The sequence below is a fragment of the Ochotona princeps genome, chromosome 21 (assembly GCF_030435755.1).
Source record: "Ochotona princeps isolate mOchPri1 chromosome 21, mOchPri1.hap1, whole genome shotgun sequence".
NCBI lineage: Eukaryota > Metazoa > Chordata > Mammalia > Lagomorpha > Ochotonidae > Ochotona > Ochotona princeps.
This window is the reverse complement of record NC_080852.1, coordinates 23,739,973-23,764,003: the sequence shown is the minus strand read 5'-3', so window position 1 is coordinate 23,764,003 and position 24,031 is coordinate 23,739,973. Positions and strand designations below refer to the sequence as shown.

Below are 24,031 nucleotides of genomic sequence, written 5' to 3'. Positions count from 1 at the left end.
CTGGCCTTTAGTCTTCTACTGCCCAGGGCTGCCTGGAGGTTGGGACCCAGTGTGCCTAGTAGTTCTTGTTGGAGGAAGTTCAGGAGTCCAGGGCTGTCCAGATTAAACCCTCAAAGAGCCAGGGAGTTGTTTCCCAGGTTACAGGTTCCTGGGCTTCCCCCTGATAAAACCGATGTTGTGTACATTGGGGCAAGTTGGTAGAATCTGAAGATAAGGAATATAAGTTGGATACCTTTGATGCTTCTCATAGTGGGCCCTTAAATCCATTGTGAGATTTTTCCCATTGTAATATTTTCTTTTATGTCTTTGGCATGACTGTAAATCACCCTTGTCAAATCCTGGGTTCTCTTCCTTTGACGTAGGGTCCAAAGAACCCATGTAGAGAAGGGATATCAAACTTCCAGACCTGTTAGGTCCCATCAGTCCACTGTGAAACTGATTGGACGCCTTGCTGGTGGGTGCCATCTGGTTTTTGTCATTCCTGTCAGAGCTACAATGATTAGCCATGAATACAGTGGTACTATTTTAACAGCCATTTCCCTAAGCAGATTTTTAAAAAAGATTTATTTATTTATTCCAAAGTTAGAGTTACACAGAGAGAGCAATATACCTTCCATCCAACCAGTTCACTCCCCAAATGGTTGTAACAGGTGAGGATGGGCCATGCCCAAGGCAGGAGTTTCTTCTAGGTCCCCCACCTGGGTGCAGGCACCCAAACACTTGGGCCATTTTGCACCACTTTTCTCAGGCCATTAGCAGGCAGCTGGATTAGAAGTGGAGCAGCCGGATGTGAGTTTGCATTCTATTGGGACGCGGGCATCACAGAGAGTGGCTTTACTTGCTATGCTCCAACGCTGCCATCCCCCCAAGCTGCTTTTGAAAATTCACAAAGGTTTAGAAATGGTTTCCCATGGTACAAGATTTGCTGGGGGGGAATTAGCTGGTATAGATTTTACTCCTAAAATTAAAAAAAAAAGTCCCAGTGGAACTAATCAAGATTCCGATAACGACTCATTAAAAGGAAATTTGTAGTAAAGTACTTTGAATTGGCAACTTCTAGTTGGAAGGCCTACAAGTTGAGAAGTAGCTTTAATAGTTTCTAAATGTTAGGTTAATGGGTGTCCTATTTCCATAACTTTAGAATGAAACCTACACTAGTTATAAATAGCTTTTTGCTGCTTTTAACCAGTGAGTCTTAAGTTCCCAGGGTTGTAAAAGATCCTCTTTGTTCAAGGTTAGCTGAGGAAGGTAGGTTTTTACCTCTAGCCCTCAAAGTGTGAGTCTAGACAGTGGGATGAATAGTAAACATTGCCAAGTGTTATATCTTGTTTTTCTTCTTTCCTTTCCTTTTCCTGGCTGTTGTAGGAGTGTCTGTGAGTGTGTGTGTGTGTGTGTGTGTGTGTGTGTGTGTGTGTGTGAGAGAGAGAGATGGTGTGTGAGATGGTGTGAGTGAATGAATATCTATTATGTCCATGAGATAATGTGTTTCCATGCAGAGTAGGAAGATGGATTGTATTGGATGAGCTACAGCCATAGCCCTGCAAGGGAGCCTCCAATTAGGTAAAAGGTGCATTTCCACTGTTGTCTTCACCACCTCTCCTGGTGAGGTTAGCTGAGGTTTTAATCCTGGTCTTCCTTAAAGTTTCTGATAAATGCTAAAAACACCATCCAGGTAACCCACGCTGTAGGCCTTCCCTCTCCTCCCAAAAGCATGTAGAAAACAGCAATTGATTTTTTATAAAAATAAGCTTCTGTGATTCCTGTCACTTTGTTTTCTCTCTACGTTGTCCTGTGAATTTTCAGCTCCAGATCCAATCTGTCTTGGCTCATGCTGAGTTTGAGATTTTGTGTATTTGCCGGTTGAGTCTCGTTCACAAAGGTTTTCCTGTTGTCAGGCAGCGAACACTCTGGGAGTGTTGTAATGAACAAGAGAAGCCACTACATACCCAGAAACAAAGGTTTCTGCTTGCTTTCTCGAGAAATTTTAAGTATCACCTAGGGTGATAGAATTACCATCTTTGTTGTTAAAATGACAGTTCCATGTTTAATGATTTGACATTATAATTACATTCTTGATGAATTACCTGGCATCATTGTTCTGTTGGAGGAGCTTGTAATTCATAAACAGTATGCTGGTCTGCTTCCCTTTAGTTCTAGAACATCTGGGATCTTAAAGGAGTACACGGTAGAGAGAAGCCACTGGACATCTCCAGGGTCCTGCAGTCAGCAGTTGTGGTCCTCGATCTAGAACAGGGATCTGCAGGTTTCATTTCAGAGAATTTTTAGAAAGGAATTGACTGGACAGGTGGAGAGATAGGGAGTGCACCCATCCATTGGTTCACTGCTCAGATGTCTGCCACAGCCAGGACAGTCAGCCAAAGCTGGGAGCTCCCCGATGCAGCTCTCCTATGTGGGTGACAGGGACTCCGTTCCCTGAATGGTCACCTCCCACCTTGTGGGGTGCCAGTTAGCAGGAAGCTTGATGAGGAGTCAAGGTCAGGGACTCACACCCACGCACTCTGATATGAGATAAAGGCATCCCCAAAAGTGTCTTCACTGCTGAGCCCAATACCTACCCCATGCAGATTTTTTTTAAGATTTATTAATTTTATTACAAAGTCATATATACAGAGAGGAGGAGAGACAGAGGAAGATCTTTTAACCAATGATTTACTCCCCAAGTGAGCACAACGGCCAGTGCTGTGCCGATCCGAAGCCGGGAACCAGGAACCTCTTCTGGGTCTCCCACACGGGTGCAGGGTCCCAAGGCATTGGGCCATCCTCGACTGTTTTCCCAGGCCACAAGCAGGGAAGATTTCTTGATAAAGGACCAAATGATAAACATAGTTTCCCCCAGTCAGCCTTGCAGCCTTGGCTGCAATTGTGTGATGATGCGACTCTAGCCCAGAAACACACCCCACCATCAACAGTACCACCACCAACCCCAGATTCCGTGTAAGATGTGTGTGGCTTTGTTTCCATTCTTCATTTATGGACCCTGGAGTTTAGTTTTCATTCCTTTTTTTTTTAATTGTACCAGCAACCACTTACAAATATGAAAGCCACTTTTAGCATGAGGGCATAGAAGAGCAGGCTAGATTCAGATATGGCCCGCCAGTGATAGTTACGGGGGCTTTGGTGTAGACTAGAACCCGGGACTGGGTCCTTGTGGCATCCTTTCCCTCATCAGCAGTTGGTGCATCCCTAGAGAACACTAGGGGGCAGCTGAGTCATGTCTTCCAGAGTGTTCTCTAAGAGCTTAGTCTCTGCAACGCATCAGGACTGCTTTTAATTACTTGTTGATTGCATTTATGAATTCATCACAGAGCTAAGCAGGAGCCAAGGAACCAAGCCTCCTTGATCTTTTATGGGTCCTAGTCAGTTGGAAGCCACACAGCTGTGTCTCAGGACAGAACATCCCAGCCCACCGCAGTGCCTGGCATGGAGCAGGTGTTCAGCAAGTTCGAGGGAGTTGTTATCCTTCCAGAGGACCAAACCTGTTGCCTCATTCGTGTAGATGGGCCATGTTTGGACATCTGTTTTTACCCACAACTACATAACATCTTGGGAGATATAGGAGATTAGATTTTACATATTGATTGCAAGCAAATTTGCCAGTGCTTTAGGTGTGGGATGGAGTGCACACCTAGTCAGATTTATTTTCCAACAGTGAGATCAAGCTCCTCCATGCTGGGAGTCTCGAGACTGGCAAAGGGATGGCAGGAGCTTGAGAAGGGAACTGCAGGTGGATCCTCCATGCAGAAAGCCACATGATGAGCCATTTGGGTGGGTAGAGTGGAATTGTGAACATCTGGTGGAAAATGAAAATGATCCCACAGCCGCTTCATAAAGTGAGCTCCACAAATAGGATTTCCATGCAATGGACTCGTGTGTGTGTTGCTCACAAAGGCAGTAGGCTGTAGCACAGGGAAGGCACCTCAAGGCCAGGCCAGGCTGCTTGTCACTGACCCTCTGAAGACTTTAATTTCCTTGTCTACAAGTTGCAGCATTAGACTGCATGCTTTGGCCTTTTCCCCCCCACTGGAAGGAATTTTTCTTTTTTTTTTTTTCTTCAATTTAAGTGACTTTTTTCTGAGTGTAGAAAATTAAAAATACTGGTGTCAGTGGAGAGCTGTCCATGTAAGTCACATATGGCCTCTTGCCTTAGCAATAAGCTCTCTTCTTAGCGTCGTACACACTTGCGCAGGTACCTGTGTCAGACCCTAGCCAGCAGTGCTCCAGTCAGCTAAGTCTTGTTCTTATGAAATTCCTGTCTGGGCCATCAGCAGAGAGCTTGCCTTTCTGCTTTCTGAGTGCCTGAGCCACAGCCAGTCTACCAAGTATGCAGCAGTTAGGGAAACAAACAAAAAGCATCAGTTGGTCTTTGAGACAAATATCCACTTACACCTTTAAATGAGGGAAAACTGAAGCTAAATGTGAATTATGTCTTGGGCACTAGTTGACATTAGCTCATGACTTGGATGTAAAGGTTTTGAAAGTCAAAGAGCTTCTGGTCACACTGGTTTCTCCAAGTGGAGATGAGGCACACCAAGTGGACTTTTCTCGTGGGGACGATTTGGGGAGGAGCTTGGCAGTTCCCTCTATGCATAAGAAAAGGTCAGAAATATATCTGACTTTGAAAAGGGACTTGGTTGTGAAAGATTTCATGGGGAGAAAGACTGGTCTATGGAGGCCCGTGTCGTGTTTGTTACCTGTCTCCTTGCCAAAGGTTGAGTCTCCAGTGGCTTAGCCTGGACTCTGGCCTGTCCCTGCTTATCATTCCACGTGATGCTTGTGTTTTGAGAAAACATGAATCTGTTGGACATTTACTCCCCAGAAATTAATTTGTTCTTTTTTTTTTTTCATTTTTTTCGACAATCTTTACCTAGTTAATTAGGGCACAAAGTTTCAAGGGCTACAGGAAAGTGGGTAAGACTATTATTTCCACATTTTTTCCCTGTATCTGGGGTAAAGGGGGAGATAAAGGGAGAAGCCCCACCCAGTCTCCCATCCATCCCAGGTCCCTGATGTGGGGCATGCTCCCAGGGTCTTGCTCAATTTGACTTTTTTTTTTTTTTAAGCAATCTTTCTCTTCCAAGTGGAACAGACAGCAGCTTGAGTCCTGAAGGAAGGTTGGTGACACAGATGGCCCAGCCAGCTGACTTTCCACAGCTGAAGAGGGACATTTTTTAAAAGAAACCTGGGCCTTGCCCACCCTCCCTGGCATGTACCCCTTAACCCCACTAGGGAAGTCTCAGGCCCCAGTGATCAGCTGAAGCCTAGCTTAGGACATTGCACCTGGCCAGCCTGCCACTGCTCCACACAGGGGTTTTTGAAACTAACTTTAGTGGTCTAGTTGCTTAGGAAGAATTACCCTCTGTCTTCCTGCTGAAATTAGTTTATCCAATTTAATTAGATCAACAATTGCAGCCATGGCCCTGGCTCATTCATTACTCTAATTGCCGATGTAAGATGTACAGACTGATAGGAGTTCTATTAAGCACATCAATTTTCATGTGGCCAAACAGGTGTTTCATAAGGGATTTAATGGCCTCTCCCTTAGACTCTGGCAACAGATGTTAGGTAATTTTTTTTAATATTCTCTTTTCCTATTTGGCTTTTGCATGAGGCAAACACTGAGAAATGCATCAGTTTCATTTTGTAAAGGTGAAACTTGGAGCCAGAAGAAGTGCAGGCGAGTGCGCCCTGACAGGGCTTAGCACCTGCAGGGTGAGAGATGGATCTGCCACAGAGTCTGGGTCTTGCAATGGAATCGGGTCTAGGATCATCCTTTCTATCCCCTGGCTGGTCCTTAACATCTCCTTCCTGGGAGAGGTGTTTGGCCATTTGAACCCCTGCTTACTTGTACTGCTGGAACATTCCTCCAGCTGTGATCCCTAATGTGTTTGTTTGCTCCAGCATGGAAGCAGCCTACTTCCATTTCACCTCTGGGAGAGTCTGGCAGAGGTCATGTCTAATTGTACAATGTGAGCTTTTGCTGGAAGCAGGGTTTCCTCTGGCCAAGCCCTCTGTCATCCTAATCCCAGAGCTGGAGCTGGTCTTCCATGGGGAGCTACCAAGATCACAGCCAGGCTTAGGGGATAACAGCTTTCTGCCTCACCTGCACCATCTGCCTACCCCTTTATTCAAAAGACAGGGTTACAGAGAGAGAGAGAGAGAGAAGGAGAGGTTGATCTTCCATCCATCTTCTGCTTTCCTAGGCATAGATAGAAGCAGAGCAACCAAGACTCAGACTGGTACTCTGATATGGGATGCCAGCATCGAAGGCAGCAGCCTTACTTGTTACACCATAGGGCTGCTCTGCAGTATCACAGATTTTAAAAGCAAGGCCACGCTAATGAACTTGGGCAGTGTAGAGAACTGATTCCAACTAAGCATTAGTTTTAACTCCCACCAAGACTTATTCTGAAAAATTCACATAGCAAGGCAGTTTCCTGTGAGAAGGGGTCAACTCCCAGCTGATTACCCTACCAGTGGCCTGAGAGCATTGATGACTCTTCATGCAGGGTGTGTGTGTGTGTGTGTGTGTGTGTGTGTGTGTGTGTATTGTAAAGTGTGTGCATTGGCTGCTGTCAATGTTGAATTAAACATATAGAATGCTGTCTGTCTCTAACATGACCCTCTCTCCTTACTAGATTCTCCTATTAACCTGCTCCTGTGAGACCATCTTATTTCTTGCAGATGAATGACGCTATGGGATTGGAATTGCCCTGGGTGTATTTTGTCAGTCTCGTCATCTTTGGGTCATTTTTCGTACTAAATCTTGTACTTGGTGTACTGAGCGGGTAAGCTGCACCTCTTTCATCTTGAAAGCAGAGTCCTGAGGCCAGCTGCCAAGACCACCCAGGCTGTGTAGCCAGGGCGGGGAGGAAGGGGTGGGTTGCCAATGTGTCCTCCAGGATCCTGGCTTTCCTGCTGAGGTGTTCCAGGTTGAGTCGTTTCCTGGAACCTCACCAGTCTTCAGGAGAGAAAGTGAGAGAATAATTCTTGACCAGAAATTAATTGGCATGGTTGCTTTGGATTTAATAGTTTCCCATGGCTTTGCCTGTTTTACTGTCTTAAAATAAGATACATTTATAATGGCTTTATTGGCCTGGATCCAAAAATCATGCAGGCATATAGGTTTTTTTTTTAAAAAGTAGCTAAAAGGAACTGGTCTGTGCCAACTTTGGTAGGCCCCGTTTGTAGAGTTCAGCAGCGCAACTTGGCCTTAATTGAAGGAAGAGAGAGGAGATAGAAGGAGCCCAGCCCAGTCCTTGTTGTGGCCCTGCTTCTTCTGCTCAGCCAAAGCCGCAAGTGGTCTGGCAACTGCCCCTCTGGGCTCTGCTCATTGGTTAATGGATAACTGATGACTGGTCTGCTTGCATTTGCAGGTAAATGATGCGATAGGATGGGAATGGCCTTGGGTGTATTTTGTTAGTCTCATCATCCTTGGCTCATTTTTCGTGCTTAACCTGGTTCTTGGTGTCCTTAGTGGGTAAGCAGTTGGATCTGTGTTGCCCACTGTCCCGCTGCCACATGGCAGGCAGCTCTCTCTGCGTGTCTCCCAGCTGCGTTCCTACCCCCACCTCACTATAGCTTTTCTGCATGTCTTTGAACTCTGGTGGCCCCTCCATGTGTTGCTTTTGGTTTGAACTGTGGTTCTTTCTGCCTGTATCTGTGAGAGTCTGTGTTTTCTGATGCTTGCAAGCACTACTCATTTCATGAAAGTGTGGCCCCAAAGCCAGCCACATTGCTTGTGGACTGGTCCAGGTGGATTCCATGGATCTGAGAGGCTTCTCAATCTTGATGTCTCCAGAAAGGGGCTGTGGTCCCTTGTGATTCTGTTTCCCTTCCCATGTATCCTGGCTCCTCTTAGTCACACTCGAGGCATGATGCATACTTAGTTCAGGTTTCATTGTACAGGGGAAATGAGCCTACATTGCCCATAAATACCCAGTTTTAAACAGTTTTAACAGTTTGGATCTGCTGCTCTCACTGTGAGACTTGTTCCTCTAATTCAGGTTTAACGCTGCCTTGTGGAACCTGTCTTTAATGCAGAACAATGATCTGCCTTTGCACACACACCTCCTGGGGCCTCTGTGGTTTTCAACACTTGGAGGTCTGTTTACCTCCTATCTCCTGTGCATTGAGCAGGCTCAGCAGAGATGGGCTCGGAGTGAGGATGCCATTGTGGTATGGGGCCCTGCCCCTGCCCATGATTGGCAAGGCTAGCCCAGAGCTCCTGTAGATGGCTCTGCTCCCTCAGCCTTCCTTAGATGCCCTGGAAAACAGAGGACAGTAGAGACAGGAGCTGGAGCCTACCCACACTGTCTTAGGAGGATGTCCAGCAGGTGGCCCCTACTGGGGGTGCAGAGAGGAGCAGCACCCGGAGGCCCAGAATGTGCCCACGTGCTCCTCAGGACCCTCTGGGACTGCACTGAGGCAGGCGGACCTGGGGATGTCATGCCGATTGCATCCCTGGGTGTTTCCATCCTCCTTACTTGCTCTCCTTAGGTCTCTGTGGGGCTGTAGCCAAGGGTGGGGGCCGGGGAGGGGGCTGTCTTCACATATATGGTGGAGTCAGGAAAGACCATTTTTGTCCCTTCTTGAGCCTTGCTGTGTATCTGCTTTCCCCTAACCTGCCTGGGGTATTTCCCAAAAGTGCATGCTGGGAATCTTCATTGAATGTACTCGGTTTCACCCCATGGTCTCCCACCTGATGCCTTCATGTAGCTAGGTGGCCCAAGGAGCCGGCATCCTCCAGTGGGAAGATGGGACTGGGGCTGTGCTGGAGGCTGTCAGCCTTGTTCCCTGCTCAGGCTTCTTTTGAAGACCTGGTGCTCCCCAAACCTCCTGTGCTTTTACTAAGAACTTGAGACACCCCTTCCTGCCAAGAGACCCTCTGGGACCTTGGGTTAGGGTCAGGAGTATGAGAGTGGCATTTATCCCTGGAGAAACCTCCCCACGAGCTGCCCATACAAGGTTAGTAGCCTTTCTGTTGTGAATTCCTTGGCGCCCTGTGTCTCCTGAACCCGACTAAACTGACGGAGGCCATGGAAACCACTGATTTTAACAGTGCCAGTGACATGCCTTATCTTTGAGCCTTGCCAGGCAGGAACTGCTGTCCCGTCCAGCAGGATGCAGTAGAGATAGGAGCCAAGTCTTGAAGGGCTCAAGAAAAGTACGAACGATGAGTCTGGGAGGAGGGACTGCCCTCAACCTCCCCCCACACACACACACACTGCCACTCCTCCCTGTGGTAATGATGGAGTTCAATATACATCCTGCAGGAAGTACCCAAAGCTGGAGGATTAAAAACATTAAAAAAAACCAAAGGTACCCTTCCATCCGCTACCCCCATTGGGTGGAACAGCTGTTTTACTGAAATGCATTTGAAGGAGAATAATACAGTTTTGAAAACCATTTCTGTGCATCAAAACAAACGGAGATCCTTGGCAAAGGAGAAGACAAATGACATGTGAATTTTTCAGAGGCAACGCCAGGCTTCCTGGTGATGTTAACCATCAGATCATGCTGTGCCCAGACTGCTAGACACTGCATGCCTCCCACGCTGTACCTGGGATGACACGGTGGCAGGGGCCAAGGGGTGGCAAGAGCAGGCTCTGCTGAGAAAGGCTCTCGGTCACAGGCTGGGTCTGTTTTCTGAGTCCCATTGTGCACCCACAACTCCAAATCAGAGGCCTGGGCACCTGGGTGGCTGATGCACAGGGAACAGCCTGGGCTCAGATGGTGGCTGCGAAGGGGAGGCCAGCTGTGAGCAGAGCTCTGGACACGGTTCCCAGGAGGAGCTGAGGATGGCCCTATCTGGCCTTGCGGTTTGATGTTAAGTTGCCACTGAGGAAGTGGTTCTATGTGATGGGGAATTGGGAAGACTGTGGCTCTTGAAGTTTGGTGAGTTCCTCATCCCTTTGGGGGCTTTCCTCAGTAAGCAAGTAAGTGGGCATGTTGGTGTTGCTGGCATGAGGCTGAGTTTCTGTAGAACTGCTGCAGTCTTGGGCAGAGGGCTGACTCATGTTGGGCTGGGTCCCAAGGAGGAAGACTCTCAAGAAGGGGCCTGGAAGACCTGGGTTCTGTCCTGTCAGAGTGCTGTGTTCTCTCTGGGACTTGACTCAGACATCCTAAGATGTGGTCTCCTTGTATCATGATCAGGGGTGTTCCTGTCTGGTTTTCTCATCCAGAATGGCCCCAGCAGGGGTGGAGAACATCTAGGCCATATAAAGCCCATGAAAGCGTTTGGTCTGGCCTTGCTGAAGCAAGCACGGGGGTGTCCAATGTTCGATAAGTCTAGAGCAGGCTAACTTGCAAGTTGGTAATTTTCCTCTACCTCTGCTAGACCAGCTGATGGATGGGATAGTGCTTTAAAAAATGTATCCAAAATTCAACTCATTTCGCATATCCTGATCTTAAAGCCACCAGTCTTTCTCCTCAGCTGTTGTCACTTAAGAGAGGTAGCCACAGTTGTGGGGGCCTTCCTGGATGTCCCAGGGAGTGACTGAGAGGACTCGCCTTACAGGAACATTAGTCTGTACTCTGCCGCCCAGCAGGTAGCTGTGGAGTGGACACATATTCTGTGTAGGCTGTACTGTGCGGGTCCATGTCAGCATCACCTTAATGATGGTCAGTTACACTTGACAGTTTTTCTGACAGAAGAGTGGCATTTGGGTAACACAGTGATTCATCATGCCAGCCTCAGTTGGTAATTAAGCGTGAATCTGGCTTCTTGGGAACATATGTAGCTCCCAGAGCCTACTTGTCTGTGAAATGGGACTAGTAACAGTGCCAGCCTTGTGGAGGCCAGTGAGGGTTCCCTAAAGCACAGAGCGTGCTTGGTTGTCATCACGGCTCAGTAAAGAGTATTTAAAATGGAATTTGATGTGAGGAAAGAGTCTAATAATCCACCAAGTTCTTTTATACTAACGATTCATAATTGGCAAAAAAAATAGGTTGTGCATTAGTGAAACATCACAGTTCCTTTTATATCTTTTATTATTTAAGACACACACACATAGACACAAAGAAACAGGGCAGTGGTTGCTAAAGGCGCTGCTACGTGTATTACCTTCTGAGCCCACTCTAAAGAACAGATTAAAATCACTTATAATTTGTCCCTGAGCCCAAAGGTTTGATCTCACTGCTCTCTTCAAAAAAATAGGAGATACTTTTGCAGTCTTCATGTGTTGGTAGGTGATCGATGATCTTAATAAACCAACTTCAGTGGTGCAAAGTGGAATGTGAACCCAGCCCATGTCCATAAATCCACACTCACACTCCCTCTGCTCAGTACTGAATTGCAGTTTTCTGTTGTACTGAGTTCTGCTGTTACCAGGTCATACAGATTTCTTTTTAATTCTTCACCCAAGTTTGTGTTCTGTGAGATCTGTTTATCTCGACTGTACAAGTATTGGGAGTATATAGATGAAGGGAAGCATTGTGGAGAAGTGGGTGGTTTCAAGCCAATTTCATCTTTCTGAATCTTGCTTCCTGTCACCCATCGTAGGTTATGAAATACCAGAGGCCTGAACAAAGACTCAGGCATGGTTGCCTCTGTGAGGACCTTTGTGGAAACAAGGGTTTGTGTTAGAGTGAGTGGGAAAGTGGTGTTGGTGGAACTGTAGACTGTGTCACACCAGAATCTTACAGGTGACCAAGGTCAGATGTGTTCAGATCCTCTAAATCGCTTGGTCCGTTTGGGTTCACCCTGTAAGAGTCAGGCAATTCCTGATTTCGTTCTGCTGAATGTTGACTCAAGAAGCAAAACATAGCAGTGGATGGTGGTTGTATCACTTGTGAATGTTCTCTAAATGGATACATACCTCTTAGCAGTAGGCATTGTGATGCATTTTTCATGACTGGGCTTATATTTTTCTTTGATTCAGTGCCTTACCAGCATCTCCAAGTAGAAAACAGGAGTATTTCCTCCTTGTATGTATGCCTCTGGTAGGTCTGGGTCTCCAAAGAGTCATCAGACCACATAAAAAAATCAAAGGGGTTTGTTGAGAGAATGGGGTAACTAGGTTACTATTAGTATGTTACAGAATAAAACTGTTCTGAATTAATGAATCAATTCCGTATCTCAGCCAACACAGAATGTTTGGCCAATTGCTGAGAAGTCACAGAAGCCTAGTCTAAAATCAAAGGGAAAGTAGAGAATACTTTCTGGATAGTTCTTAGGAGGTACAAGAAAGTTTCCTGTATGTAATTAATGAAATTTCAAGCTACTGGAATGCCAAAGACAGACACCCTTAGTGTCTGTTGCAGAGTACCAATATCTTCCCACAGTAAGCTGGATTTGTCCTGGGTTTGACTCCACTAATGTGTGAATGATGTATCCACTCAGTGGGATGTTATGTTTTCTTGGACTGCAGTGTTGTGAATAGGGTAGAATGTTGAGGTCCAGGAAAGACCCAGGGTCACTAAGGTGACTCAACATGGTCTGGCTTTGGCAGAATAAGAAATCACACCCTGTTTGTTCTTGAATGTGACAGAATGCTAGATTTCCTGTGCCTTAAAAAGAACCAAGCCAGATGTTTCCATATACTTTTGAACACCAGACTTTGTTGTTGCAGAGTTAAAAGGCTATCTGAGGTGGCTGACAGCTGCATCCTGGTACTGGGGTACTATGGCACCTGAGGCACCATAGGCTGATAGCCACACCTGATATTAACGAGTGAGTGGTAACACCCCCACCCCCGCCGGCTCACAGCTGCTGTTTCCATAGAAATGGCTGTCGGGATCAGTGGAAACGAGGTAAGTGAAAGTCTTCCCTGATCCTTGTTTCCATCACGCTCATGTCCGTTTCCTTGGCAACAGCAGTGGACAGGAGCCAGGCCCTGGCAGCACATTCATCCAAGCTCCCTCACTTGTCAGCTGTGGCTGTTGTCTGTTCCTGACCATGTGCTTTTTGATCGAAAGACCTCTGTGCACCCAGGAGGTGCCCTCAGCACCCACTGGTCCAGGGAGGGCCGTGGGCTAGGCACACTGCTCCAATTCAGTGATGTGTAGGAGAGAGTGGGAGAGGGTATTCATCTTGCGAGCCTGGCTGTGGAGTCTGTTGATCCCAAATCCTAGGGGATGGGAATTAATTCATTACAGTGCTTTCATGCACAGACCCAGCTCCTAATAGAGCTGTTGATACCTTAATGGTTGAAATTAAAGCCATAATTTTCCTGTGTTCCTTGTTCAATGGGTGGCATTAACAATTGCTATTACTTCTACAATGAAAAGTGTGTTTGTGAGCTTAGTTAATAATTCGGCTTCTCTGTTGGGAAACATGTTGATGATTGGTGGTGAGGTGCTACCTGTGCCTATGTGTGTCCCTGTGTTTAATATTCTCGTTTTTTTAAAGATTTGTTTTTGTTTGAAACCCAGAGTTACAGAGAGAGGAGAAAGCGAAATCTTCCATCTTCTGGTTCACCCCTGAAATGGCCACAATGACCAGAGCTGGGCTGGTCCAAACCCAGGAGCCTTCTCTGAGCCTCTCATGTGGTGCAAGGACCCAAGGACCTGGGCCATCCTCCATTGCTTTCTTAGGCCAGGAAGCTGGATGGGAAGTGGGAAAACTGGGGCATGAACTGGAGTCCATATGGAACTGTGTTGCCACATGCAGTGGCTTAGCCTGCTATGTCATGACACCTGCCTCTTTTAATATTCCTTTACAAGTTGGCAAAGTTGCTTGTGGAAATCAGACACTGATATTATAGGGTAGTTCAGTATACCAAGACTTGAATGGCTATAGAATTGAGAACTCTTTGAGCCTGGCACAATGGCTCAGTTGGCTAATCTCCCCCTCATCTATCCACTTCTGCTTTGCATGCACCAGGATCCCATATGGGCACCGTTTGTGTCCTGGCTGCTCCACTTTCCATCCAGCTCCTTTGGGTTTGTGTCCTGGGGAAGCAGTAGAGGATGGCGCAAAGCCTTGGGATCCTGCAACTGCATGGGTGACCCAGAAGCTCCTAGCTCCTGGCTTCAGATCAGCTTAGCTTCAGCTGTTGCGGCCACTTGGGGAGTAAACCAGCGGGTGAAAGATCTTTCTCTCTGTCTTTCCTTCTCTCTATAAATCTGCCTTTCCAATAAAAATAAATAAATCTTTTAAAAGTCAGGAATTCTTCAGTAGTTGTTTTTTCTGGGTTCTTGTGTTTTGAGACAAAATTTCTTGAGTTTTGGCAGATGCGTGTATCCAAGGCACAAGTGTCCTTCTCCCCACACAGGACAACATTGACAGGTCCCACTGCAATGGAGAGCTGCCACTGCTGTCCCAGGGGTGAGGTGAGTGCCCACGGGGAGAGACACAGAATGAGTTGTTGCTTTTAACCCCTTGAAGATTTTTTTTTTTCTGTGAGAGAGTTGCTCTGAAAGAAAACAAAACTCCAGGACCCAGAGCTATGCCTCTGAGAATCAAATGGATATATAGATCCACAGTATTGGGAGAATTGGATTGACATTCAGGCAGGGCCATGGAAACATGAAGATTTCTCCCTCTGGAGGGCTCACCGAATGTCTCTGCCCCTCACCTTGCTGGACAGTGACACATGGCCTGGAGGCAATGCTGGAGCTGACCACTAAGTACCTCTGCATCATCTGATTGTGTTAGATAAAAACAGGTGAATAGAAAAGGGAAAATGTTTACTAGACATATTCCTTCCCAAGAATGAGTGATTTCCTCATTTACTCAGGGCGTATTTCTGGAGTACCGACATAGTGGAAGAGATGTTTGCCAGTTGCCTCACTGGGTGCTGGGGATTACAGTGGCAGGACAGGTCCTGGCTTCATGAAGCCTGTGTCTCATGGGGTAGACAATAGTGAGGATTAGAAACTTTGATAAACAGTTTTTGAAAAGCAGCTCTGAAGTGAGAATGTTGAACGATGGCAGTGAATGTCTGTCTCGGGAGACATGTGGAACATTCTGGAAGAAGAGAAGGATGGATGAATAATCCTCATAGTCTGTAAGATAGCAGATAAGGCTGGGATCCAAGGCCCTGTGATAGAAGTGAATGAAGGAGACCGGAAGGACTGAACAAAGCCACGAAGGCGGGAACCACAGCGCCAGAAGGGAGAGCAAAGGAAGAGAGACCTGTCAGCAGAGCCCACGTTATAAAAGTCAGATTTGGTCATCGGCTCAAGGGTAAGGGAGTTCTGATTAATTTAAATGTTTATTATTATTCCATGTTCCAGTATCTTCAGCTGGCCTTAATATGCTTCAAAAGATGAGACAAGTTGTTAGCTCTCCATAGAAATGCATAAATAGATGATGAAGAGAAATGGATGTGAATGATGGAGTCAGTGTGATAGGCAGATGGATAATCATTGCATGTATATTATACATGTACATTGGTTTTATAAAAGATTGAAAATTTTCTTAGTAAAATGTTGATAAAAGTCTGTGTATTCTTGTCATGGTGGCTGCAGTAGTATGAATGGACTGGACGGATACAAAAATGGATGTGGCGAGACCAGTTTCAGGCTGTGGTTATTGGTCTCCAACTACCATATACTTTAAGCATTCCAGACTGGACTTCTAACCATCAACAACCATAAAATCACGCGCGCACACACACACACACACACACACAGTAGTTTTTCTCAAAAAATGGAAGCAGGCAGGACAAGCTTGGGGTCCCTCAGAAAAGGACAGCACACAAAGGAAGCCACATTTGTGCTGGCTTTCTGCCTGGAGGCACTTTGAGGATGGTGGCAGAGGATGGTAGTCTTCTGGGGAAACCAAGAACAAAGCTGTTGAGATAGCTAGAAATAGTAGGGTAGGGTATTGACGAGATATCTGCTGAGAAATGGGTTCAATAATCTGCATTGGAAGTCACTTTGAAAATCTGACCATGTACTAAACTACTTTTGTGTCAGGTGACACTTAAAGGGCTAAAAGAAGAAAAAGTACAAACTCAACAGTCCTGGAAGACACAGGGTTCTGATCAGCTACGTGCACTGATCTTGATGAATCCCTGGATTTTTCAACTGAAACTTCAGAGAAAGTAGACTCTGGGGCGAGGCTGTTTAGCCCTAGAGAAAGGCTACTCAAGATCTCTTCTAAAAAGTTTAAAATCAACTTCAAAAGGATTGTGTCAAGTAAATAAAACGACTGCAAAAAAAAAAAATCAACACTTGTTCTAGGAAAGTGTGAAAATCCAGACATTGTGTGAATGTATTTGATGTGAGAAGAAACAGGAGAACCTAATCTTTCATCAAGGTGTGGTACAGAGATGATCGACAGGCACAAATCAGGAGGTGACAGAGATGTTGGGATTAGCGGCCAGACACTTAGAAATCACTCCTGCAAATCTGTTTAAGACACAGAGGAACATACAGTGAAGGAGCAGATAGTAAATCTCAGTAGAAAAATGGAAATAATACAGTATGGAGGGGGGAGGAGGAATCAGTGAAACCTTCGTGGCCTGTAGGATGTAAGTAATTGACATGTGTGAAATTGAGACTCCAAAGGAGAGATTTTGGAAGAAACAGGGTCTTTTGAGAAATAGTATCTGAACATATCACACATTTTATGAAAGCTGTAAATTCGTAGCTCCAGGAAGCTTAATCAACCCCAAACAGTATAAACACGAATAGAATCACTCCTAGGCACCTCATATGCAAATTGCTAAATGACAAAGAGGATATTTAAAAAGAAACCAGATGAAAAACACATTACATGCAGCAGAATTTACGATCTCTGTTGGCTTTGCAGAAATAGTGCAAGCCACAGGACAGCGGAACAGCATCTTTTAAGAGTAAATGGAAGGCCCGGCGCGGTGGCCTAATGGCTAAAATCCTCACATTTGAATGCTCCAGGATCTCATATGGGCACTAGTTCTAATCCTGGCAGCTCCACTTCCCACCCCGCTCCCTGCTTGTGGCCTGGGAAAGCAGTTGGGGATGGTCCAAAGCCTTGGGACCCTGCACCCACATGAGAGGCCCAAAAGAGGCTTGAGGCTCCTGGCTTCAGATTGGCACAGCTCTGGCCGTTGCAGTCAGTTGGAGAGTGAATCATCAGACGGAAGATCTTCCTCTCTGTCTCTCCTCCTCTCTGTATATCTGACTTTGCAATAAAAATAAATAGATCTTTTAAGAGTAAATGGGGGGCTTGGCAGCGTGGCCTGGTGGCTAAGGTCCTCGCCTTGATCCCATATGGCTGCTGGTTCTAATCCCGGCAGCTCCACTTTCTCTGTCTCTCCTCCTCTCAGTATATCTGACTTTGTAATAAAAAAATAAAATAAAATCTTAAAAAAAAAAAAAAGAGTAAATGGGAAACGAGAGCACTATGGGAAGCAGCACAGCTTTCACCAAGTAAGGTGACATCAAGAGATGTTCAGAATACAACAGCCTCACCAAGTCCATGACGAATGTACACTACAAGAGATCTTAGCAGAGGTTGTTTGGGCTTAAGGAAGATCATACCAGACTGAAACATGAATTCACAAATAAATCAAGAAGCATATGATACTGGAAATATGAAGATAAAAGATTTCATTTCTAAATTTCTTTGAAAGATAACCTTTTTGCAAAAAGATATGAGAACTCTAATAGGAAAAAGTTAACTATTGGACAACAGTATCACGAAAGATAGGATTTACATGAAGCTTTGTCGTTTAAGCACTCTTACTGTTTGTGAAATTATGAATTCCCAAAAGACTGATAACTTCAGGCTACATGTGCTCGTTAGAGCAATGCTTAAAAAGCCGAAAGCAGAGATAACATGGGATATTAAATAGTTTTCGATTATCCAAAGTATGTCAGTAAAGGAAAAAGAGAACATATGGTGCAAACAAAAAAGCAGCAAGATTGTAGACATAGATCCATATCAATAATTGTGTTGAATAGAAATGGTGCACATTACTTACATTAGGAGACAGACAATAAAAATGCAAATTGTAAATAAAAGCCCAAACTAAACATTAAAGAATGGAGCTACTCTATTAACACCCTGCAAAGTGAACTGAAATTGAAGGAGCGTTTTCAGAGACAAAGACCTTTCAGACTCCTAGGAGGATCGGTTATTAAGAAGACGTGATAATCCTAAATAGGCACCTAGCAGTAGTCTTAAACTGCATGAAGCAAAAACCGTGTAACTGAAATGAAGAAACTAACCCACAAAGGGATGTGTACATGAGAAGTTTTACAGTCCCCTCCCCGTGACTGGTAGAACAAGGAATTGAAGAGCATCAAGCATAGATATTATGTAAGTTACATTTAGTAGGACAAGTGTTTGGTCTACTGGTTAAGGTGCCTGCTACCCATATCACACTGGCTGGTTTGATTGCTGACTCAGGCTCTTGATTCTAGCTTTCTGCTAATGTGTGCTCTGGGAGCAGTGAGAGCTGAAGCAGTGGCGTTCCTGCCACTCTTGCAGGAGACCTGCATTGCACTCCCAGCTCTGACTCTGGCCATAACTGCTGAGAACAATGGGGAAATGAGCCAGCAGATGAGCACGCACTCATTCTCTCTCCTGCTCACTCAGTCACACACACACACACACACACACACACACACACACACTTTAAAATTACAGTTAAGTTCCAACCACCTTGATCTGACATGAGCAGATAGCGAGTGCTTCAAGTCCTTGGGTCCCTGCCACTCATCAGACAAAGAACTCCAGAGGTTGGTAGAGATTGATACCCCCTCAGTGCAGAGCAGAAGACACTGTAGCACATGTGTGTAAGGAAACTAGGCAAGGCTGGCACCAGATACCCTAGTGGGTTAGGACAATGCTTGACACCTGCCTAGACCCTGAGGTATGTCCAGTTGCCACCAGACAGCCTGACCTGTTTTCCAGCCAGGCCAAGGTGACTCCTCAGTGGTGGACTGGTAGAGCACTCAGGTTTTGCCTCAGTAGTGAGGAAGAATTGTCCCAGGCTGAGTGACGTTCCAGAGTGATGGAACACATCATTAAGGAAGATCTGAAAGGACCGGACTGATCCCTATAACTAAACTGCATGCTGGAACGAAGCACAAGGGTGTTTATAGGATTACTGAGCATTCTACTGGTCAAGGTAGTGTTTATGTCTAGCTTCTGATCGAGTTTACTGAGCACACAAAGCAGCGTGAATGACCCATTAATGAGAGGAGTTAACGGATCGATTGGAACCAGCTTGAACACAGATGTTAAAATCAGCAGAAAAGGACGAAAAAACAGTTGTCATAACTGTCTTCCGTATGTTCAAAATGTTAAGTAAAGATGTGGAAGATATAAAAAGATGATCCTAGGAATGAATCCAATAAAAGATGCATGAAGACCTACACACAACTTTGCTGAGAGAAATTAAAGATAACCTTAATAAGTCAAAGAATGTATGATGTCCATGAGTTTGAAGTAAAGATGTCAGAAAACAGGTAGTGTGAAGCAGAAGACTCTTGTTGGGGTAATGAGATGAAGGAAAAGGAAGATGCAGCAGATACAATTTGGGTAGGAAAGTGGGAAGCTAGGAGTGTTCTTGTATGCTGGTTTCTCTGACACAGATGTGATGGGCTGCTGAGGAGAGGGGTGGGAGACACGCATGCTGGGTGTTTTGGAGAGCTAGTACACGAGTGGACCTGAGGTACAAAAATAACTAGCTGAGCTGTGGTGGGGATGGTCAGTCAGTAGTACTGTGGATCTATCGCATTGCTTGGTTTTCTATAGCCATGCTTGGCTGTTCCTATGTAGACATAGAAGAAACAGTTGAGCTTTATCAGCTGTCTCTGTCTCTCTGTGTGTGTGTAAGGACAGCATTGCTTGATATTCTAGGTTTGCTAGCTGTGTTTCATAGGTAGACGCAGAGAGCACTGGATAGATGCGCAAAAACATCACTGAAATGGTAGATCATGATGTCTCGGTTGTGTTGGGAGGCCAGGAAAGGCCCATTGGACTGGGGATCATGAAGCGGTCAGGGGATTGGACATTGCCCAGCCCTGTTTACAGTGGCATAGTTGAATAAGTCCCCTGGAATTCAATCAGAAAACTTGAATTCATGAGGGAAATTTGAAGACTTGAACTTGGGGTGGAGGTAATAACAATTTGAGGGTCTGGTGGTGAGGTGGAGTGGTAGAAACGGTTAGAGGATGCAATTATTGGAAATAAAATGTTGTCAAGGAATTAAAAACCAAAGGGCAAGCAAGGACCGTTTGAATCACCCATGGTGGCAGTGGAGTTTAGGGCTGGGAGCTGAAGTAGATATCTTCAGTTCTGAAAGTCAGTAGAAGACAAGGCAGAGGAATGGGAGGAGGTTACATAATCCACCAGCGTCATCCTCAAAGAACAGGGTTCTGAGTTTAAAATGAGAGTGTGTTGACCTTGGTGTGAGAAGGAACAGGAAAGCTTGGCCTGAAAACATGCTAGTGACATGAAGCAAGGGAACCCTGTGAAGAGGCTTAGGCTCAGGAGAACTTGCCAGTGCAGCAATCCAGGGATTGCCAAGGGAGGAGGGTGTGTGGTTTCCTGGGAGCACGAGGGGAAGGGTGGGTCTGGGCTGTGGAGACCCTGACTCCTTGGGCTGGTGCTGTTGTCCCATGGCTGTGGTCTGAGGAGCTAAGGGTATACCCTACCCTTCCAACCCCTGTCCCGCTGTAGTCACAACACACAACCTGGGTCCTGGTTACTCAGCGGGGGTGTGGTCTCAGTGTCTGACCCACTGGGCTAAGGCAGGCCTCAGGCTGGGGTCTTGGGGGCTACCCCAGTCTGCACACAGTGGTTCATTTGGCCTAGGAGATTATTGGATGCTGTGGTTGTAGTGGGAAGAATGCAGAGTCAGAAATGGAGTGTGGCTTTGTTCAGGGTGTCATCCCTGCAATTGTCCAGCACCATTTGCTGTGAGATGGTTCTCACAGAGCTGACCTAAGATCCAGAATGAAATGTATGCAAAGGGACTTTGGAAATGGCAAGAACTTTCTGAATTTGCGGGGTTATCTGCTTCCAGAAGCTTGCTTCTCTGAGTCAGGCCTTCTTATTTGTAGTCTGAATGTTCACTTGCTAGAACTTCTCTCTGGGGCCCTGTATCTTTCTGAGACCTGAAGAAGCACTTGGAGCATTAACCTGGTTTCTTGAAGTCTGGCTGTCATGTGAGAATTTGGTTTGACTTCGGGGATAAAGCATTAATCACTCCAAGCTCCTTCATTCCCTTGACATTCTGCTTTAAAATACATGTTGGCTTAAGCTGCCTGCTGACACCTTTGGGGCACCCAGGCATCTGGGACTTGGTAGCCTCTGGCGTCAGAAGGATTCTGACTCTGGGTAATGCCACCCCACGTGACCACAGGGATGATGTCCTCAAAGGCCCACTGCCCATCCTTGAGTCATCAGCTGTCCCTGTCAGCCAGCTCATGGAGGCACGGCAGGGAATTCCATGGCTCTGTGTGAGTTCTGGCAGCTGCGCCCTCTCCCTCTCCGGCTATGAGTCAAGCGTGTGTGTGTGTGTGTGTGTGTGTGTGTGTGTGTGTGTGTGTGTGTATGTGAGAATCAGCTCTGCCCTTGGAAGGCAGTGGAAAGTTGGCAGTCAGGGAGAGCTCCCCTGAGGAAGCCAAGCTCTGTCTGGGCATGGAAGGATGGGCATGATTCATGGGAATGACAAATCAAGGAGGGCACATTGCAGCTGCCAGCAAGTGTAGGGGAGAGCAGAGCCTGGTCCCTGCCCCCCCCCCCTTGCCCTTCAGAGTCAGCAAAGGTAACTTGAATGGCAGGGAAAGGTATAGTGGAAGGGTGGGTGCACGATTGGGAGCATCTGTTGGGTGAGGGAGATGGTTCCTGTAAGCTGTTGGAAGTGTTGGAATCCATGGGCTGGTCACATGTCAGGGTGGTGTAATCTGACATCCCTGGGACTGATGACCTTGACAGTGCAATGAGGAGGTCCAGGCTGGGGTGCAGAGGTGAAAGTATAGACAGAGGTGATAGTTGAAGCTAGTCCTTCGCCATGAGGGTCAGATGGCTGCGGACTTGGATGACCAAGTCCAGCCTATCAAAGGGGTAAAAGAATGTTCCTTGGTTGCTGATGTCATTTTTAGTGTGGTGGCGAGGAGATGGCTGCCAGGCTCTGACCCTGGCACATTGTTCATAGTATTCCACTTGTCTTGTCCATGCACATAGTGAAGCAAGCATTCTTCGCTTCAGTTTTACAGGTAAGGAAATCTGGATTCAGAGAGGTTCACCCACATTCAGGGTTACATGACGAGCAGTAGCCGAGCTAGGGGTGAAATCTTGGTCCGTGTGTCTCCAGAACCTGTTCTGCATTCCTCTTTAGTGGGTCACCCTCTCTGTGTCTGGGTCTGGGTGGGGAGGGATCCAGCCACCCAGATCCCTTGCTGGACTAGGGTGTTGTGAACTGCTCTATTCTTCGGGCTGGGCCAGGCTGTTTGTCCAAGCAGAAACTGCTTCTACAAGCCCTTTCCCAGGCCCAGTGGGCCAGTCAGACTGTGAGGGTAGAGCTCTCTGAACTCAAGCCTCGCCCACAGTATGCTCTCGCCTTCCCTCAGCTGTCAGAGTGCAGAGGTACTCTGCTGCCCACCCTGCCCTTCAGTGGCAGAGGGACCTCTGATCCCTCCCAGCGTGGCTCCCCAGCTGACTTGTCTGGGTCATGTCTGGTAGCGGGTGGATAGCATTTGCGGAGTGGCTGAATTGCCTTGGGAGCAGGTGGGCTCAGTACCAGGTTCATCCTTGAGGCCCACTTTGCTCTGATGCAGTTGTGGCTGCTGTCCCGTAGCAGCTTGAAGACCACTGCATGCAGCCACATGTCCCTTCTGGACAGCCTAGCTGGACCCTTGACACTGCACAGGCTTGCAGGCAGGATGCGCCCTGGGGTCACTGGTGTCTTTGTGCGTGTTTATTTCCAACAGCTCCACCACCCTCCTGAGTCAGACTTCAGTTACACGTTTTCCTTCTTTGCTTCAAAAACCAGGACCTGATATATCTTTCAGAATGTGTTTCTAGTGTCGTGTTTCCTCGGTAGTAGTGTCAGAAGCCCAACACAGAGAAACATAATATTCCTTGAGTGGATCAATTGATTGATGCATTGCATTCTGAGAGAGGTCAAACTACCTCATGTTTTTGAAGAACATTCTTTAAAAGATTTATTTTATTTCTTTTGGAAAGGCAGATTTACAGAGAGAAGGAGAGACAGAGAGAAATATCCACTGGTTCATTCCCCAAATGGCTGCAATGGCCAGAGCTGAGCTGATTTAAAGTCAGGAGCCAGGAGCTTCTTTAGGGTCTCCCACACAGGTGCAGGGTCCCAAGGCTTTGGATCATCCTCTGCTGGCTCCCCAGGCCACAGGCAGGGAGCTGGATGGGAAGTGGAGCTGCTAGAACCTGAACTGGCACCCATTTGCTATCTCTGTGCTTGAAAGGCAAGGATTAACGAATCGAGCCACCATGCTGTGCCCTAAAGACTACTTCTTGCAAGGTGTTTTATTTTTAAGATTTTATGGAGAGACAAAGTTGTGGGAGAGGAGAGAGATCAATCTTCTATCTTTTAGCTCATTCCCAAAATGGTCACAATGAGCCGAACTGGGCCTGACTGAGGCAGAAGCTTCATCGAGGTTTGCCACATGGGTGCAGAGGCCCAGAGACCCTGGCCATCCTCCACTGATTTCCCAGGCACATTAGCAGGAAGCTGGATGGGAAGAATTGCAGTACAGACTTGAACTGATCTCTGGGTTGCTGGTGCTGCAGGTAACAGCTTAGCAAGCTGTGCCACAGAGCCAGTCCCTAAAACATGTTGTGTAAAGAAACAAAAAGGAGAGATTGTGTAACTTTCAGCCTATAACCTGCCTGGATTCCTGTCCTAAAGAGACATTTTCTGTCAGCCTCATTAGAATGTCTCTGGTTACTGTGGAAACCAACTCTTCAAAGAGAGCCAGATTCCTCTGTCCTCAAATAGTGAGCAAAACTGAAGAGTGTATTTCCCTTTAAGCTTCCCGGGATAATTCATTCTGTGTGTGTGTGTGTGTGTGTGAATTAGACTTGTGCAGGGTTCTTGCTTTGGTTGTTATTTTTCCTGAAAGGGCACTCACTAATGGGTATTGTTTTAGG

The 24,031-nt window shown here is 46.4% G+C and overlaps 1 protein-coding gene across 7 annotated transcripts in view; it reads left to right on the top strand.

Annotated features, from left to right (window-relative positions):
- The window catches only part of CACNA1D (calcium voltage-gated channel subunit alpha1 D), a 301,559-nt gene that overhangs the window by 171,736 nt on the left and 105,792 nt on the right, over positions 1-24,031 (top strand). For 4 of the 7 annotated variants that reach the window (XM_004581552.2, XM_058678997.1, XM_058678996.1 and 1 more), the window contains exon 8: positions 7,395-7,498. In XM_004581552.2, the coding sequence (XP_004581609.2) occupies positions 7,395-7,498 (104 nt within the window). Of the gene's footprint in view, positions 1-6,702; positions 6,807-7,394; positions 7,499-24,031 lie in introns of all 7 variants that reach the window. The other 3 variants (XM_058678998.1, XM_058678994.1, XM_004581551.2) reach the window with 1 other exon arrangement.